The 20,402-nt window shown below is 39.8% G+C and overlaps 1 protein-coding gene across 1 annotated transcript in view; it reads right to left on the bottom strand.

Moving 5' to 3' along the window:
* RRM1 (ribonucleotide reductase catalytic subunit M1) overlaps positions 1–14,823 on the bottom strand; it is a 75,478-nt gene extending 60,655 nt beyond the window's left edge. Inside the window, exons 1-2 of the mRNA XM_066250762.1 lie at positions 14,521–14,823; positions 5,651–5,739 (exon numbers count right to left, since the gene is read on the bottom strand). Of these exons, the coding sequence (XP_066106859.1) occupies positions 5,651–5,739; positions 14,521–14,539 (108 nt within the window). The 5' untranslated portion in view covers positions 14,540–14,823. The remainder of the gene's footprint in view (positions 1–5,650; positions 5,740–14,520) is intronic.
* Positions 14,824–20,402: the final 5,579 nt, after the last annotated feature.

Here is a 20,402-nt window from a genome sequence, read left to right as displayed (position 1 = left end):
TGACCTGGAATGCTGAGGTGGCCAGCTCAAATCCCCAGGCTTGCCTGGTCAAGGTACATACAAGAAGCAACTACATGCTGACTCTTTCCACTCCTCTTCTGCCTTTCTCTCTCTCTCCTCTGTATAAAATCAATAAATAATGAGCCAAGGAAAAGAGAAAGGACTCATATAAACAAAGTCCAAAATGAAAGAGGAGAAATCACCACAGACATCACAGATACACAAAGAATTATTGTAGAATACTATGAAAAACTATATGCTACCAAATTCAACAATCTAAAAGAAACGAATAAATTCCTAGAACCTTCCTAGACTGAGTCATGAAGAAGCAGAAAGCCTAAACAGACCAATTAGCAGGGAGGAAATAGAAACAACTATTAAAAACCTCCCCCAAAATAAAAGTCCAAGCCCAGACGGTTATACCAGTGAATTCTATCAAACATTCAAAGACTTGGTTCCTATTCTACTCAAAGTCTTCCAAAAAATTGAAGAAGAAGCAATACTTCCAAACGCATTTTATGAGGCCAACATAACCCTCATACTGAAACCTGGCAAAGATGGCACAAAAAAAGAAAACTACAGATCAATATCTCTAATGAATGCAGATACTAAAATACTAAACAAAATACTAGCAAATCGAATACAACATATTAAAATAATAATACATCATGATCAAGTGGGATTTATCCCAGAATCTCAATGATGGTTCAACATACATAAAACGGTTAACGTAATACACCATATCAACAAAACAAAGAACAAAAACCACATGATCTTATCAATAGATGCAGAAAAGGCATTTGATAAAATACAACACAACTTTATGTTTAAGACACTCAACAAAATGGGTATAAAAGGAAAATATCTCAACATGATAAAGGCCATATATGATAAACCATCAGCTAACATCATATTAAGTGGCATAAAACTGAGGACTTTCCCCCTTAAATCAGGAACAAGACAAGATTGTCCACTCTCTCCACTCTTATTTAATGTGGTACTAGAGGTTCTAGCCTGAGCAATCAGACAAGATAAAGAAATAAAAGGCATTCATATTGGAAAAGAAGAAGTAAAGGTATCACTTTTTGCAGATGATATGATCCTATACATCGAAAACCCCAAAGACTCCACAAAAAGATTACTAGAAACAATAAACCAATACAGTAAGGTAGTCACAGTTTACAAAATTAATATACAAAAGTCCATAGCCTTTCTATATGCCAACAATAAAACATTAGAAAACAAACTAATAAAACAAAATAATCTCCTTCACGACTGCAACAAAAAAAATAAAATACCTAGGGATAAACATTACAAAGAATATAAAGGACCCATATAACGAAAACTACAAAGAACTGTTAAGGGAAATCGAAAAAGATACAATGAAATGGAAAAATATTCCTTGTTCTTGGATAGGAAGAATAAATATAATCAAAATGGCCATATTACCCAAAGCAATATACAAATTTAATGCAATTCCCATCAAAATTCCAATGATATTTTTTAAAGAAATGGAACAAAACATCAGATTTATATGGAACTATAAAAAAACCCTAATAGCCAAAGCAGCGGTTCTCAACCTGTGCATCGTGACCCCGGCGGGGATCGAACGACCAAAACACAGGGGTCGCCTAAAGCTATCGGAAAATACATATTTTACCTGTTGGTCGTGACCCCGGCGGGGGTCAACGACCAAAACACAGGGGTTGCCTAAAGCATCAGGTTGAGAACTGCTGAGCCAAAGGAAATCCTAAGGAAAAAGAAGGAAGCTGGGGCATTACAATACCTGACTTCAAACTATGTTATAGAGCCACGACAATCAAAACAGCATGGTATTGGCAGAAAAATAGACACTCAGACCAATGGAACAGAATAGAAAGTCCAGAAATAAAACTACATATATATGGTCAAATAATTTTCGATAAAGGGGCCAACACACAATGGAGAAGAGAAAGCCTCTTCAACAAATGGTGCTGGGAAAACTGGAAAGCCACATGCAAAAGAATGAAACTCGACTACAGTTTGTCCCCTTGTACTAAAATTAATTCAAAATGGATCAAAGACCTAAATATAAGACCTGAAACAATAAAGTACATAGAGGAAAACATAGGTACTAAACTCATGGACCTGGGTTTTAAAGAGCATTTTATGAATTTTACTCCAAAGGCACGAGAAGTGAAGGCAAAGATAAATGAATGGGACTATATCAGACTAAGAAGTTTTTGCTCAGCAAGAGAAACTGACAACAAAATAAACAGCCAACTAAATGGGAGATGCTATTTTCAAACAGCTCAGATAAGGGCCTAATATCCAAAATATACAAAGAACTCATAAAACTCAACAACAAACAAACAAACAATCCAATAAAAAAATGGGAAGAGGACATGAACAGACACTTCTCCCAGGAAGAAATACAAAGGGCCAACAGATATATGAAAAGATGCTCATCTAGCCTGACCTGTGGTGGCGCAGTGGATAAAGCGTTGACCTGGAAATGCTGAGGTCGCCGGTTCAAAACCCTGGGCTTGCCTGGTCAAGGCACATATGGGAGTTGATGCTTCCAGCTCCTCCCTACCTTCTCTCTCTGTCTCTCTCTCCCTCTCTGTCTCTGTCTCTCCCTTTCTCTCTCCTCTCTAAAATGAATAAAAAAATAAAATAAAAAAAAAGAAATCTTAAAAAAAAAAAAAAAAAGTTTAAAAAAAATAAAAAAAAAATAAAAAAAAAGATGCTCATCTTCATAAGTTATTAAAGAAATGCAAATCAAAACTACAATGAGATACCACCTCACACCTGTTAGATTAGGTATTATCAACAAGACAGGTTACAGCAAGTGTTGGAGAGGCTGTGGAGAAAAAGGAACCCTCATTCACTGTTGGTGGGAATGTAAAGTAGTACAACCATTAAGGAAGAAATTATGGTGGTTCCTCAAAATACTGAAAATAGAACTACCTTATGACCCAGCAATCCCTCTACTGGGTATATACCCCCAAAAGTCAGAGACATTGATACGTAAAGACACATGCAGCCCCATGTTCAATGCAGCATTGTTCACAGTGGCCAAGACATGGAAACAACCAAAAAGCCCTTCAATAGATGACTGGATAAAGAAGATGTGGTACATATACACTATGGAATACTACTCAGTCATAAGAAATGATGACATCGGATCATTTACAACAAAATGGTTGGATCTTGATAACATTATACAGAGTGAAATAAGTAAATCAGAAAAAACTAAGAACTGCATGATTCCATACATAGGTGGGACATAAAAATGAGACTAAGAGACATGGACAAGAGTGTGGTGGTTGGTGGGGGAGAGGAGGTGGAGGAGGGGGAGAGGCAGAAAGAAAACCAGATAGAAGGTGACAGAGGATAATCTGACTTTGGGTGATGGGTATGCAACATAATTGAATGACAAGATAACCTGGAGATGTTTTCTTTGAACATATATATCCTGATTTATTGATGTCACCCCATTAAAATTAATAAAAATTTATATAAAAAAAAGAAAACTATATGATTCTGTGAACCAATGACATGTCACCCCAATAAATTCAATAAAATAAAGTTTAATCCAACAGAAAATAAGTGTATTGCCCCGATGACCAAAACATGCCCCCCTCAGAAAACATGTGTATAATTACTAGCTTAGAATCTACTCTAACTACATTTTAACTAAGACCAAGTTACTCCTGAAACTTCCTTCACATATCCAGCAAGTTATGTTGAGTAAAAGTAATGGTCTTCTAAATAGTTTCTGGTGCTTCATGGGAAGTAATCAGAACAATATAAAATAACATCTGTGTGCTGTGTCACATAGACTTATTTAGCTGAATCTACCCTAGAGAGCTCCAGCAGCACCCTTGTTCTCTGAAATGTAGTATTCCATGAAAGCAGTATAGTCAAGAGACCTCAGTTCTTCTCGCTACACCCCCACTAAGTCACTCCCTCCTCTCCTTGGATCGTTCTTATCTACAAAATAGGGAAGATGAAATAGAATAATCTCTTAGGTTCATTCCAACTCTAACATGCTACTATTCTAATTGTAGAATTCGTAAATGTAAAAGATAATTTGTAATAAAGTTATTTTAAAGTTGTACATAAAATTTTTTGGCCATTTTGGTCAATTTACTATTTATCTCAAGTGTCTAATTATGTATGTGCCAAGCATTGCGGATATCACAAGAATAAGATACAGTCCACCTTCAATTCTAGGGAAGGACAGAGACATGTAATTAATTTCCGTATTATGTGATTAATGCTATGAGGCTAGCACAAGTGCTACAGAAATACAGATAAAATACCTAAGACTGGAGCAATATGGGTGGGTTTGGAAAAATAAAGGTTCTTGACTCCATTTTAGAAAGATGATTTTAGAAGGCATGTGGAAGATGCATTTGAAGAGGGTAAGATTAGGAAAAGACCGGGAGGATATTTTAGAGACCACTAGAGACAGCAGTAGATATAAAGAATGATGAGGGTCTAGAGGACGGGTCCCCAAACTATGGCCCGCAGGCCGCATGCAGCCCCCTGAGGCCATTTAGCTAGCCCCCACCACACTTCCAGAAGGGGCACCTCTTTCATTGGTGGTCAGTGAGAGGAGCACATTGACCATCTCATTAGCCAAAAGCAGGCCCATAGTTCCCATTAAAATACTGGTCAGTTTGTTGATTTAAAATTATTTGTTCTTTATTTTAAATATTGTATTTGTTCCCGTTTTGTTTTTTTACTTTAAAATAAGATATGTGCAGTGTGCATAGGGATTTGTTCATAGTTTTCTTATAGTCCGGCCCTCCAACGGTCTGAGGGACAGTGAACTGGCCCCTTGTGTAAAAAGTTTGGGGACCCCTGGTCTAGAGTAGATAAGTTATATTAAATAAGAAAAAAAAAGCAGAGCAACTTGCTATGGATAGTTTGTTCTCCTTAATTCAAATGTCCACAAAATCAACTTTATAGTACTTAAATATAGTCTATCTACATAGATAACAAAAATGCACATTTCAAACCAGTTGCTACCCAAATGATCACAATTCCAGAACAAGCTTTACTTGTTTTACTCTTTTTCACTTATGAATAAAACAATTTACTCAAGGAAGTCTCTAAAGTGAAATGTCAAGTTTTCCTCTTTGCTCACTTTTTATTTCTCTGAAAAGTCAGAATTCATAGCCCAGAACCAAAATTTAGAAAAAAGTTTTTTTTGTTTGTTTGTTTGTTTTTAAATTTTGACACATTATTTCTTTATTTTTTATTTTATTTTTTTTTAATTTTTTTTTAATATTTTTTTTAAATTTTTTTAAAGATTTTATTTATTCATTATAGAGAGGGGGGAGAGAGAGAGAGAGAGAGAGAGAGAGAGAGAAGGGGGAGGAGCAGGAAGCATCAACTCCCATATGTGCCTTGACCAGGCAAGCCCAGGGTTTTGAACCGGCAACCTCAGCGTTTCCAGGTTGACGTTTTAACCACTGCGCCACCAAAGGTCAGGCCTAGAAAAAAGTTTTAAGCAATGAATTCATACTTTATATCCAAGGCCATAAGCAAAATACCAAACTAAAATATCTATTCAAGTGAAAAAAGGGTGAAAGATAAAAGACAAGTAAAAAGAATCACATAAAGCAAGAAACCAAAGATATAAACCATATTTACTTACGGGATCAACAAAGTCCATATTGAGTCCATAACAAAGCTTCTGGATTCTAGATGTAATCTTGTCAAACATGACCCGCTCTTGGCGGCCATCTGAAGAATCAAACCATACAATTCATGTTAGCACTTATTAAGATAGCAGTATCAAAGAGTCAAATGTAATCCATACATGAACTTTTTAAAATAACCAACAGAAAATGCTATTCCAAAGATAAATGATTCAGAACCCCAATAGATTCATCAAATTATTATTTTGTAGGGATTCTGCCCCGACTAGATAGCTCGGTTGATAAAGAGTGTCTTCCTGAGCTCAGAGGTTTCCGGTTTGATTCCTGGTCAGAGCACATACAGGAACAGATGTTCCTGTTTCTCTCCAGCTTTCTCCCTTCCTCTAAAGTCAATAAACAAACAAAAAAAGTAGGGATTCTATTCTGAAAGTCTTCCCTTCCCTTCCATTATAATCAGATGGATTCTTTTTTGTTTTTGTTTTTTGGCAAAAGAGAGAGGGAGGGAGGGAGACATGAGAAGCATCAACTCCTACTTGTGTCACTTTTAGTTTTTCATTGATTGCTTCTTATACATGCCTTGATGGGGAAAGGGCTGGAGCTGAACTAGTAACCCCTTGCTTAAGCCAGCGACCTTGGCCTCAAGCCAGCAACCCATGGGCTTAAGCCAGTGACCATGGGATCATGTCAATGATGCCACACTCAAGCTGGTGAGCCTGCGCTCAAGTTGGCGACCTCATGGTTTCGAATCTGGGACCTCAGGATCCCAGGTCAACACTATCCACTGCACCATCACCAGTCAGGCTAAATCAGATGGATTCTTACAATAACTTCTCAAATGATCTTTTTGTTCCATATGGCAACCAGAATTATTCTTCAAAACTTAAATTCAAAACTTAAACTTTTTGAGATGTTTACAAAGATAATGTATTTATCATAAACATCCAAGTCAATGAAATGATTTTTTTTTAATGGATAGGGTTGAGGGAATATGTTATAAAGACAAAACACTCAAATTTCATGGACACAAGGCACATTAGTAGAAAAAGAAAACAACTTAAATTGAAATCATGTAATTACTTCCTCTAAAACTCCCAAAAGCAGCTGACCATCTCCTTCAGAATCAAAGTAAAATTATAACAGTCCATAGAATCCTAGAAAACCTGCCATGTACTCCTTTCCCCCAACTTCACCTCCTATTCACCCACCTTCCTCACTTTACTCTGGCAAACCTGGCCTCATAGCTACCTATACCAATTTTAGGTCTTTGCTCAAAGTAATCCTCTCAATAAGGTTTTTCCTGATCAACCTATTTTATTTTTTATCAACCTATTTTAAGTTGCAGTGCCCCAAATACAGCTTTTTTTTTTTTTTTTTTTTTTGTATTTTTCTGAAGCTGGAAACGGGGAGAGACAGTCAGACAGACTCCCGCATGCACCCGACTGGGATCCACCCGGCACGCCCACCAGGGACGATGCTCTGCCCACCAGGGGGCGATGCTCTGCCTCTCCGGGGCCACTCTAGCGCCTGGGGCAGAGGCCAAGGAGCCATCCCCAGCACCCGGGCCATCTTTGCTCCAATGGAGCCTTGGCTGTGGGAGGGGAAGAGAGAGACAGAGAGGAAGGGAGGGGGGTGGAGAAGCAAATGGGCGCTTCTCCTATGTGCCCTGGCCGGGAATCGAACCCAGGTCCCCCACACGCCAGGCCGACGCTCTACCGCTGAGCCAACCGGCCAGGGCTCAAATACAGCTTTGATCTTCTTATCCACTTCCTTCTACGCTTTTTCTCCATAGCACTTACCATCATGGCATACTATGTTTTACTTATGCACGGTATAGTCCCCTCTTATCTACAGGGGACATATTCCAAGACTCCCAGTGAATGCGTGAAACCAGATATCACATAACCCTATATATACTGTTTTTCCCTCTGCATACATATCTTTCTCCCTAATCAACTTCTTTCAATTCTGTAGGAAATGTGACAGCAGCTTGTTCATCAGCAAACGTGACTTTTCCAGTAATTTTTATATTTTTCAGTCCAAGCTATTTTTGAATCAGTGAAACTATCTATTGGTTGCAAAAAATGGCTTGGTTCTACTCATTTCACAGGATCCTTTGTTGAAATATTCCTATAGGATCAATGATTTCTGGAGCAAAATGCCAACATCAATCACATTTTCTGTTCATGTCTTCCATCCACAAATGCAATGCTTTTTTCATCTCAACTAAGTATTTATCATGCACTGTTACCCTAACTTCTGCAGTCTGAGGTGTGATGGCAAAACTGACACAGATTTTTTTCCTTCTCCAGTTTCACAGATAGAAGATTCATTTTCCTTAAGTCTAGAATTTTCACATTTGCACTTAAAGCAAGCACTTTACAGCTTCCCTTTGGTATATTTTACTCACAAGCAACATTCTTGTGCTTCAGCGCCATTAAGTAAAAGAAAGGTTACGTGAACAAAAGCACTGATACCTCTGCAGTTGATGTGATAACAGAGACAGTTAAGGAGTGTATACAGCATGGATATACTGGATAAAGAGAAGATTCACATCTCAGACAAGATGGAGACAGACGGCTCAAGATTTCAGCACGCTATTCAGAACAGCACACAATTTAAAACTTGTTTATTTCTGGAATTTTCCATTTAATATTTTTGGACCACAGCTGACTACAGGCAACTGAAACCATAGAAAGTGAAACCACAGATAAGAGGGACCATTGTATCTGTTTATTGTGTGATTCTCCCCACCAGTCCACTAGATTTAGCAGTTTTGCATGTTTTATTTACACTTTTATTTTACTTGCATGTATTCCCAGCACCAAAGCCAAGGACCAAGGCCTAGCACACAGTAGGTACTCAAGTATTTACTAATTGCTACATGATTTGTAAACCTGTCTCCATTTACCTTCACGACAAAGTTGGCTTAGATACTCTCCTAGGGTAATTAATGACTTTGAAATTATTATATATCATATAAAGTACTTCTTTCTATTTGTAATTCAAGACAACCTTCCAGCAGCAACCTCTTAGTTTTAATATTTTGAGGATATGGACACAAACACATGTAGACCTTATCTAGTTAGTTTTTTTATGATTTTGAACTTAGGTTATATCCTCTTCGTCCTCCCTAACAAAAAGTCCCATTATTCTTAGTTTAGCTTCAAACAGGGGCTCATCCAACCTTTATTTACTCTTCCCAGGAATAGTGGATACATCCAACAACTAAATAGCTTTAACCATGGCAACCCACATAACATACCGTAATTTTTCGTTCCATAAGATGCACTTTCCCCCCCCCAAAAGTGGAGGGGGAAATGCCTGTGTGTCTTATGGAGTGAATGTTCATTTTTGTTAGCTGCTGAGGGGTGCTGAGGCAGTAAACATATGTAGAATGAGCGGCAGCAGGAACGTAATCATACCCGCCACAGCGGGCGTACAGAACCCCAGCATCTGCTGAGTGATCTCCCAGTTCCAGTCTCCATTTACACGCAGCACAGGAGGGAAGGCGAATGACATTGTGTGGGCGCATTCATCTGGCATCATCGAGGGCAGGAATGAGACACGCTGGAGCGCTGGAGGGCTGCACTGCAGCTGCTGGAGCTCTGTGTGAAGTGCTATCACTTGTGGCCAGCCTCATAGCATTTCATTGGCTGGCTGGCTGGCAGATAGGGGAGGGGCCCAGGGTGCTAGAGGGCTTCTGAAAAAATCTGCCCTATTAGTGCTTGACCAGTTTAGAGCACATATTAGTGAAACCACAAAAAAAAAACTTCAAAGAAGTGAAGACGGCCTGACCTGTGGTGGTGCAGTGGATAAAGCGTCGACCTAGAAATGCTGAGGTCACCGGTTCGAAACCCTGGGCTTGCCTGGTTAAGACACATATGGGAGTTGATGCTTCCAGCTCCTCCCCCTTCTCTCTCTCTCTCTGTCTCTCTCTCCTCTCTCTCCCTCTCTGTCTCTCTCTCTCCTCTCTAAAAATGAATAAATAAATAAATTAAAAAAAAAAAAAAGAAGTGAAGACTCATCTAGCTGTAATTCCTGGGGATCTTACCAGCCAGTTGCAACTTCTAAACGTTTCCATCAACAAACCGTTTAAAGTCTTTATGCAAGAAGAGTGGAACAATGGATGGCTGCTGGTAATCATGATCTGACACCAACTGGAGAAATGAAGAGACCCACTATCACTCAAGTTTGTGAATGGGTAAGAACATCATGGCAGTCAGGGAAGAATGAAACCGAGGTATGGTCATTCAAAAAATGTGGCATTAGCAGTGCCTCAGATGGCACTGAAGATGGTATCATATATGAAAATAGCGAAGAAAGTGATACCAGTGATTGTGAATAACTGAGCTGCTTAAATTCTGACACTAGTGATGATGAGTTCCTGGGGTTCCCAGACAAGAAGAGTGTTTGAACATTAAAGTTTCTTCTCCTTTGTTAATAACAGTGCTAATGGTTGTTAATACTGCTGTTGAGTTTACAATGTTGAAATATTATTGTGGTACATTCTATTAAATATTTTAACACACCATTTGGTTCAGAATATTTTTTTCCTTATTTTCCTCCTTAAAAACCTTAGGTGTGGCCCTGGCCGGTTGGCTCAGTGGTAGAGTGTCGGCGGAAGTCTCGGGTTCGATTCCCGGCCAGGGCACACAGGAGAGGCGCCCATCTGCTTCTCCACCCCTCCCCCTCTCCTTCCTCTCTGTCTCTCTCTTCCCCTCCCGCAGCTGAGGTTCCATTGGAGCAAAGATGGCCCGGGAGCTGGGGATGGCTCCTTGGCCTCTGCCCCAGGCACTGGAGTGGCTCTGGTCGCGACAGAGCGGACGCCCGGGAGGGGCAGAGCGTCACCCCCTGGTGGGCGTGCTGGGTGGATCCCGGTCGAGCGCATGCAGGAGTCTGTCTGACTGTCTCTCCCCGTTTCCAGCTTCAGAAAAATATAAAATAAAAAAATAAAATAAAAACCTTAGGTGCATCTTATGGTCAGGTGCATTTTATGGAGCAAAAAATATGGTAATCAGTCTGTTTACCTAAAAATAAAAGGCCAAAGTGAGAGACAATACACATTTATTTGAGATTCAAGAAGCACTGGTTCAGGCAGAAACCTAAATAGTGCTCCCATTATAAGGTGAAGACAAAAGGTAGTTATGAGAAAGGGGAAGAATTACATAAATAGAAAAAAGGAATTCTGCACATAAACTAATGCAGATGCTAATTTTAAAGAATGTTTTAATTTCCAGTCCAGTAGTCATAATATCTGCTTTACTGTTATCTTTGCAAACAGTTGTCTATACCATGTAGCTTTAGGCCCACTCCAAATGTCATTTTGCCCAAGTTTGAAAAATAAGATGTGCAAGCAGTTCCTCTGGGATGGCAGCTCCAACTCCATTTTAAAATGGCTCCATTTATATTATTTTTTACATTTCCCCTGATGATGATCCTTCCTTGAAAGCATCATGGAAAATGGAAAGCAATATCAAAAATGGAAAGCAACATTAGTCAGTTAAAAGTATTGTTGGTCCCTCATTGCCAGGATGGTTCATTCCCCAATATGGTTCATTTCCCTCCTACGTATAGGAGGGAAAGAGGTTCTCTTAGAAGCCTCATGTGCACAACAAAAGCACCAAAACAGAGTAAGTCTTGACCATCATGCTTAAGGGCAAACATCTTCTGTAGTTCTTGAGGTTTCTCCTATGAAGTCTCAGAAGCCTTAGAGATCTCAAAACACTGAGCTACCATTAGAGTCCTTGCTCTCTTTGTAACATCAAGCTATGCAAAACAAAGATTTTTTGTTTGTTTGTTTGTCCGTTTTTTTGACAGAGACAAGAGAAAGCCGGAGAGAGGGACAGATAGGGACAGACAGACAGGAAGGGAGAGAGATGCAAAGCATCAATTCTTCGTTGCAGCTCCTTAGTTGTTCACTGATTGCTTTCTCATATGTGCCTTAATTGGGGGGGGGGGGGGGCTATAGCAGAGCAAGTGATCCCTTGCTCAAGCCAGTGACCTTTTGGCTCAAGCTAGAGACCATGGGTCACATCTATGATCGTATGCTCAAGCCAGAGACCCTGCACTCAAGCTGGTAAACCCATGCTCAAGCCAGATGAGCCCAAGCTCAAGCCAGTGACCTCAGGGTTTCGAACCTGGGTCCTCCATGTCCCGGTCTAATGCTCTATCCACCAAGTCACCGCCAGGTCAGGCGCAAAACAAAGTTTTATAACAGCAAAAATTCCTGTAATAACAAAATGCTAAACCCAACTTACAGAATAGATCTGAAACAGGATGCAATACCTGAGGGTAGTCAGCTAACGATATTAAGGAATCATGACGTGTCCATGGGCTCGGTATTTAACCATTTAGGCTTGTGCCTGGACTTTAGTTCTATCTTTATTTCACCAGAGGTGTTTTATTCTAAGTACTTCAAAAGATATTAACAATGCAAACCCCCTTGCTTAGTTAGGATAGACAATTCTATTGTCTAAAATAACTGTGCAAGGGAATTTAAAGATTTTTCCTGTTTTGACACTAGCCTCAACAATTTCTTCCTAGGATGCTGGTAACTGTCTAATCATGTATTTATTTATTTTAATATTTGCCCAAGGAAACACTATTTTTCCAAACCCGGTACTTTTACTGAAATAGACATTACTAGGTATTAGATATCCTTAAGTATATGTGCAACCAATTGCACATTTTGACCTTAAAGTAGATTTAAAGATGACACCCAATGCTGATCTAGCTTCCTAGACAGAAATTAAGGCAAAAAGTAACTAGGGAGGGAAATTTTTGGGGGGTAGAAAGGAACTGAAGTAAAGAAACTGAAGAAGAAAAGAGAAAAATGAAGGTATAGATTATACAAGCCTGATCCTGAATTAGCATTCACAACTGGTGTTGTCTACCTCATTTCCTAGTAATTTTAAATTTTACATTCTGTTGGTTGAGCAGTAGAGTTCAGTATAAGAGCATTCTTAAGTGGGAAATATGTATTCAAGATCTTTGAAAGTAGAAACCATGTCTTGCCTACTCACCACTGTAACCTCAGTGCCCAGCAAAGCATCCACACAGATTCATAAACACAATGGGATGTAAAAGATCAGGGAGGGAAGGAGGGAGGGAGATAAAGAATCTGGAATAGAAGAGAGATTATTGAGTGCAAATGGATGCTTTAGGTGTTCTTTAAGTGCAAACTTTTGTTTCAGTATTATATTTATACATACATATATGTGCATGTGTACTGAGTAATTATGTAAATTTTCATTTTTACCATGGGTTACAATCCAGTTTTGAAAATGCCATATTACTATATTCCAAAGAACACTTTACAAGTCAGTCAGCTTTACTGCATTTATTCCAATGGTTCTCAACCTTGATTTTTTAACCTGATATCCTTAGGCAGTATGATACTCTCCCACAAGAAAAATAGCTCCAGATAGCAGAAGAAAAAACTCATCTACTATTCCATTATCTTGCCTAATAGTTTTCATATGGGTTACTACCATGTCCCTACCAAGCCTAAGATCTCTGAAGATGAACTGCCTCTCCCTCTAATAATATTCCCCTGATAGTGCTTAGCAATATATTAGCACATTCAGTAAATGCTTACAGATACTACCAGTTGCCCTCCTGAATAATTACATTAAAATTAAAAAAAACTACAGGCATAGCAAAAACTACTGACATAGCAAAAATAAAAAGGATAAGGGGAACTCTAAGCACATTAAAAATTGAAAATAAATCAAGTAAAATAAAATAATCTAAGCAAAATTTTCTATATTAATAAACCCTGCTGAATGCTACACTGAAAGATTCTACCACCCCATCTAGATCAAATTATGTTCTCTGAAGGGATGAGAAACAAAATAAGCCCTGCCTTTTAGAACCTGTGTGGGTAGTTCTTTTTAAACTACAGTATTTGAAAGTGGACTCAAAAGATTAAAAATTCAACACAAAGGTGCTACCCACTCCAGTAATCTATATCCACAAGTTTTCTTTTTTCTTTTTTTGTATTTTTCTGAAGTTGGAAACGGAGAGGCAGACTCCCGCATGCGCCCGACCGGAATCCACCCGGCATGCCCACCAGGGGGCGTTGCTCTGTTGCCACCAGAGCCACTCTAGCGCCTGAGGCAGAGGCCATGGAACCATCCTCAGCGCCTGGGCCAATTTTGCTCCAATGGAGCCTCAGCTGCGGGAGGGGAAGAGAGAGACAGAGAGGAAGGAGAGGGGGAAGGGTGAAGAAGCAGATGGGTGCTTCTCCTGTGTGCCCTGACCAGGAATCGAACCCAGGACTCCTGCACGCCAGGCCGACGCTCTACCACAGAGCCAACCAGCCAGGGCCTATATCCACAAGTTTTCAATTCACCTGTTACAGATTTATCATAAAAGTACCTTTGCCCTGGCAGGATAGCTCAGTTGGTTAGAACGTCATCCCCATAAGCCAAGGTTGTAGGTTCCATCCCCCACCAGTGCACTTACAAGAAACAATGAATGCATAATAAGTAGAACAAATCGATGTTTCCTTCTCTCCTTTTCTTTCTAAAATCAATAATTTTTAAAAAGCATCCATCCCCCAGACCTTTTTCTAAAGGTCTAAAAAACTTGATGCACATTTCTGAATCACAGAAATGAACCAGTAAAAGTGCACTATATATTTTGGTCTTTGGTCTCATCAGCTAAAATGGAAGACTAGGGAAGACGACAAAGCGAAGGGGGCGCAGACTGAAGGTCGAAGCGGGAGGTGGGGAGGGGGACAGACGGAGGCCTGCAGGGCAAGCAGGCTGGCAATGCGGTAGTCGCAGCGGGCCGGCGCGCCCAACTGCTCCGCGGCGGCAGCGCGTCCTCTTACACGTTCCCTGTCCCCTCCCGGACCCCTCACCTCGCTTGATCACATGCATCGCAGCTAGTGGCTGAGGCGCTACCGACTCGAAAACGGGCTTGGAGCGCTGAGGCGCCGGCAGGATCTAGAGAGCGGCGGAGTGTGGAAAGTCGAACTCCGCGGCCTGCTCAGGTGCACGTTGCTGAACTGGGCCACAGAGCACTTCACTCCCCAGAGCAAAGGCGGGAGAATCCGTATCCTTCCCGCCACCCGAGACGCAAAAGCGAAAGGAAGTACACTGCCGCCAGCGCCCCGGCCGGTGGGGCGGACTAGCATAGCTGAAAGTGAACCCATGGTTAACTGCCCACGGCGTTTAACCCCGGAACATGGGCGGGACCCCGGAAGCCGGAAGCCGCGTCTCTGCCCGCAAAGCAGTGAGTGTAGGCACGCTCCGCGGGAAGACGGCTCTCCCGTCGCCATGGTAAGTATGGGCAAGGCCCAGCCGACCATGCTTCTTCATAGCCGCATTGGGTGTGCATTCGCCTAGAGGGGATGTCATCCCTCGCTGCCATGTTGGGTGTGGTCAAAGCCTCACCCGAGCCCCAGACGAGACCCACCACTCTGAGCCCGCCAGGCCTGCCCCCGCCCCCACCTTAGCCTCCCCATTCCTGAATCCCGGGTTAGGTTAAAACACTTCAAGTATTTTTAAATAACAGCTAAAACCAACCACCTAAAACATTGGTCCCGAACCTTTTTTGGGCCACAGATCAGATAATGTCAGAAAATATTTTCCTGGACCGGCCTTTAGGGTGGGACAGATAAATGCAGAAAATAAAATTATGCGACCAGAGTAAAAAATATGGTATTTTTTTATTAATTTTAATGGGGTGACATATTTTGACATTTAATTATGCTGCATTCCCATTACCCAAAGTCCAATTGTCTTCCATAACATTCTAACTGGTTTTCTTTGTGCCCCTCCCCTCCCCCAACCCCTGCCCTCTCCTCCCCCCTCCCTGTAACCCCCACACTCTAGTCCATGTCTCTGAGTCTCATTTTTATGTCCCACCTATATATAGAATCATATAGTTCTTAGTTTTTTCTGATTTACTTATTTCGCTCAGTATAATGTTATCAAGGTCCATCCAGGTTGTTGTAAATGATCCGATGTCATCATTTCTTATGGCTGAGAGGTATTCCATAGTATATATGTACCAAAGCTTTTTAATCCACTCGTCCACTGATGAACACTTGGGCTGTTTCCAGATCTTCGCTATTGTGAACAATGCTGCCATAAACATGGGGGTGCATTTCTTCTTTTCAAACAGTGCTGTGGTGTTCTTGGGGTATATTCCTAAAAGTGGGATAGCTGGGTCAAAAGGCAGTTCGATTTTTAATTTCTTGAGGAATCTCCATACTGTTTTCCACAGTGGCTGCACCAGTCTGCATTCCCACCAGCAATGCAGGAGGGTTCCCTTTTCTCCACATCCTCGCCAGCACTTATTGTGTTGTTTTGTTGATGAACACCATTCTGACTGGTGTGAGGTGATATCTCATTGTGATTTTAATTTGCATTTCTCTAATGGTTAGTGATGTTGAGCATTTTTTCATATGCCTATTGGCCATCTGTATGTCCTCTTTGGAGAAGTGTCTATTCATTTCTTTTGCACATTTTCGGATTAGATTGTCTTCCTGATATTGAGTTTTAAGTTCTTTATAAATTTTGGTTATTAACCCCTTACCAGATGCATTGCCAAATATATTCTATAGTTTGTATAGTTTATCTTTTTATTCTGTTCTTATTGTCTTTAGCTGTGCAGAAGCTTTTTAGTTTGATATTGTCCCATTTGTTTATCTTGTCTTTTATTTCACTTGCCTGTGGAGATAAATCGGCTAATATATTGCTACGAGAGATGTCAAGAGAGCTTACTGCTGTTTTCTTCTAAGATGCTTATGGTTTTACGGCTTACATTTAAGTCTTTTATCCATTTTGAGTTTATTTTTGTGAATGCTGTAAGTTGGTGGTCTAGTTTCATTTTTTTGCAGGTAGCTGTCCAATTTTCCCAACACCATTTGTTGAAGAGGCTGTCTTTACTCCACTGTATGCTCTTACCTCCTTTGTCAAATATCAGTTGTCCACAGAGCTGTGGGTTTATTTCTGGGTTCTCAGTTCTGTTCCATTAATCTATATACCTGTTCTTATGCCAGTACCAGGCTGTTTTGAGTAAAATGGCCTTGTAGTATAACTTGATATCCAGAAGTGTGATACCTCCCACTTTATTCTTCCTTTTCAAGATTGCTGAGGCTATTCGTGTTCTCTTTTGGTTCCGTATAAATTTTTGAAATATGTGTTCTATATCTTTGAAGTAAGTCATTGGTATTTTAATCAGTATTGCATTGAATTTATAAATTGCTTTGGGTAATATAGACATTTTAATGATGCTTATTCTTCCTAACCATGAGCATGGTATATGCTTCCACTTATTTATATCTTCCCTGATTTCTTTTATCAATGTTTTATAATTTTCTGAGTACAAGTCTTTAATCTCTCTGGTTAAATTTCCGAGGTACTTTATTTTTATGGTTGCAATGGTAAAGGGGATTGCTTCCTTAATTTCTCTTTCTGACAGTTCATTGTTCGTGTATAAAAGTGCCTCTGATTTCTGAGTATTAATTTTATATCCTGCCACCTTGCTGAATTCATTTATCAGGTCTAGTAGTTTTTTGACTGAGACTTTAGGGTTTTCTATATACAATATCATATATCTGCAAATAATGATAGTTTTACTTCTTCTTTTCCAATTTGGATGCCTTTTATTTCTTTTTCTTGACTGGTTTCTGTGGCTAGGACTTCCAGAACTATGTTGAATAAGAGTGGTAAAAGGGGGCATCCCTGCCTTGTTCCTGATCTTAAGGGGATTGCTTTTAATTTTTGCCCATTGAGTATGAGTTGGCTGTGAGTTTGTCATAGATTGGCTTTCATCATGTTGAGGTATATTCCCTGTATTCCCACTTTGCTGAGAGTTTTGATCATGAACAGGTGCTGGATTCTATCAAATGCTTTTTCTGCATCTATTGAAATTATAATGTGGTTTTTCTCCTTCCTTTTGTTTATGTGATGAATCACATTGATTGATTTGCAAATATTGTACCAGCCTTGCCTCCCAAGAATAAATCCCACTTGATCATGGTGTATGGTTTTTTTCATATATTGCTGAATCTGGTTTGCTAATATTTTGTTGAGGATTTTAGCATCTAAATTCATCAGAGATATTGGCCTATAATTTTCTTTCTTTGTGTTGTCTTTGCCTGGTTTTGGAATCAGAATTATGCTCGCCTCATAAAAGGAGCTTGGAAGTCTTCCTTCCTCTTGAATTTTATGAAATAGCTTGAGAAGGATAGGAGTTAATTCTTTGAATATTTGGTAGAATTCACTTGTGAAGCCATCAGGCTCAGGACTTTTCTTTTTGGGGAGTTTTTTGATAACTGTTTCAATCTCATTTGTTGTAATTGTCTGTTTAGGTTTTCTGATTCTTCCAGATTAATTTTTGGAAGATTTTATGTTTCAAGGAATTTGTCCATTTCATCTAGGTTCTCTAGTTTTTTGGCATACAGTTCTTCATAGTATTTTCTTACAATATTTTGTATTTCTGTTGTGTCAGTTGTTATTTCTCCACTCTCATTTCTAATTTTATTTATTTGAGTCCTCTCTCTTTTTTTCTTGGTGAGTCTGGTTAAAGGTTCATTCATCTTGTTTGCCTTTTCAAAGAACCAGCTCCTGGTTTCATTGATCCTCTGTATTGTTTCTTTAGCCTCTATGTCATTTATTTCTGCTCTGATCTTTATTATTTCCTTCCTTCTACTACCTCTGGGCTTTACTTGCTGTTCTTTTTCTAGATTTTTAGATGCAGGGTCAAGTAGTTTATTTGAGCTTTTTCTAGCTTCTTGAGGTATGCCTGTAATGCTATGAACTTCCCTCTCAGGACTGCTTTAGCTGTGTCCCATAAATTTTGAGTTAATGTATGCTCATTATCGTTCGTTTCTAGGAATTTTATTTCTTCTTTGATCTCATTGTTAACCCATTCATTATTTAACAACCTGCTATTTAGTTTCCATGTGTTTGAGAGTTTTCAGTCTGCTGTTCCTTTGTTAATTTTCTTTCTTGAGGATCTATCTAGTGATGTTAGTGAGGTATTGAAATCCCCTACTATTATAGTATTGCTGTTGATCTCGCCCTTTAAATCCATCAAAGTATGCTTTTTATATATTTAGGTGCTCCCATATTAGATGCGTAGATATTTATAATACTTATATCTTCCTGTTGGATTGCTCTCTTTATCATTATGTAGTGACCTTCTTTATCTCTTACTATACTCTTTGTTTTAAAGTCCACTTTGTCTGATATAAGTATTGCTACCCCAGCTTTTTTTTCATTTCCATTTCCATGAAATATTTTTTCCATCTTTTACCTTCAGTCTATGTGATCTTTTGTTTTAAGGTGTGTCTCTTGTAGACAGCATATATATGGGTCCTGTTTTCTTATCCACGCAGCTACCCTATGTCTTATGATTGGGTCATTTAATCCATTTACATTTAAGGTTATTATTGATATGTAATTGTTTATTGCCATTTTATTCTTTAAAACTGTATTCCTCTTTTGCTATATTCTTTTTCTCCTTTGATCTGTTTACAACAGGCCCATTATCCTTTCTTGCAGCCTTGGTTTGGTTGTAGTGAATTCCTTGAGTTCTTGGGTTTTTTTTGTCTGGAAAGCTTTTTATTTCTCCTTCAATTTTAAACGATAGCCTTGCTGGATAAAGTAGTCTTGGTTGTAGGCTCTTGTTCTGCATTACTTTGAATATTTCTTGCCATTCCCTTCTGGCCTCAAGTGTTTCTGTTGAGAAGTCAGAAGTCATCCTTATGGGAACTCCTTTGTAGGTGATAGTCTTTTTTTCTCTAGCAGCTTTTAATATTTTCTCTTTATCACTTAGCTTTGGTATTTTAATTATGATGTGTCTTGGTGTAGATTTCTTTGGGCTTCTCTTTAATGGAGTTATCTGTGCTTCTTGAACTTGTGAGATGTTTTCCTGCCTTAGTTGAGGGAAGTTTTCAGCTATGATATGTTTGAACAAAGTCTCTATCCCTTGTTCTTTCTCTTCTTCTTCAGGAACCCCTATGATGCAGATGTTATTTCTCTTCATGTTGTCACAGAGCTCTGTTAGAGTTTCCTCAGACTTTTTGAGTCTCTTTTCTTTTTTCTGCTCTGCTTCCGTACCTTTATTTATCTTGTCCTCTAACTCGCTGATTCGATTCTCAGCTTCATCCATCCTGCTTATAATTCCTTCCATTGTGTTCATTTCTGATATTGTATTTGTCATTTCTGACTGATTCTTTTTTATTCTTTCAATGTCCTTTTTTATATTTGCTATCTCTTTTTTTTTTTCTGGAATCTTTTTTGGTTCATTGCCCCTTTAATTTTTTTTTTTTTTTTTTTTGTATTTTTCTGAAGCTGGAAACAGGGAGAGACAGTCAGACAGACTCCCGCATGCGCCCGACCGGGATCCACCCGGCACGCCCACCAGGGGCAACGCTCTGCCCACCAGGGGGCGATGCTCTGCCCCTCCGGGGCGTCGCTCTGCCGTGACCAGAGCCACTCTAGCGCCTGGGGCAGAGGCCAAGGAGCCATCCCCAGCGCCCAGGCTATCTTTGCTCCAATGGAGCCTTGGCTGCGGGAGGGGAAGAGAGAGACAGAGAGGAAGGAGGGGGTGGGGTGGAGAAGCAAATGGGCGCTTCTCCTATGTGCCCTGGCCGGGAATTGAACCCGGGTCCCCTGCACGCCAGGCCGACGCTCTACCACTGAGCCAACCGGCCAGGGCCTCTTTTTTCTTTTTTTAAGATTTTATTTATTTATTATAGAGAAGGGAGGGGGAGGAGGAGCAGGA

The sequence above is a fragment of the Saccopteryx bilineata genome, chromosome 1 (assembly GCF_036850765.1).
Source record: "Saccopteryx bilineata isolate mSacBil1 chromosome 1, mSacBil1_pri_phased_curated, whole genome shotgun sequence".
NCBI classification, from domain to species: Eukaryota; Metazoa; Chordata; class Mammalia; order Chiroptera; family Emballonuridae; genus Saccopteryx; species Saccopteryx bilineata.
The sequence above is the reverse complement of the archived record's forward strand: the minus strand, read 5'-3'. Positions and strand labels throughout refer to the sequence as shown.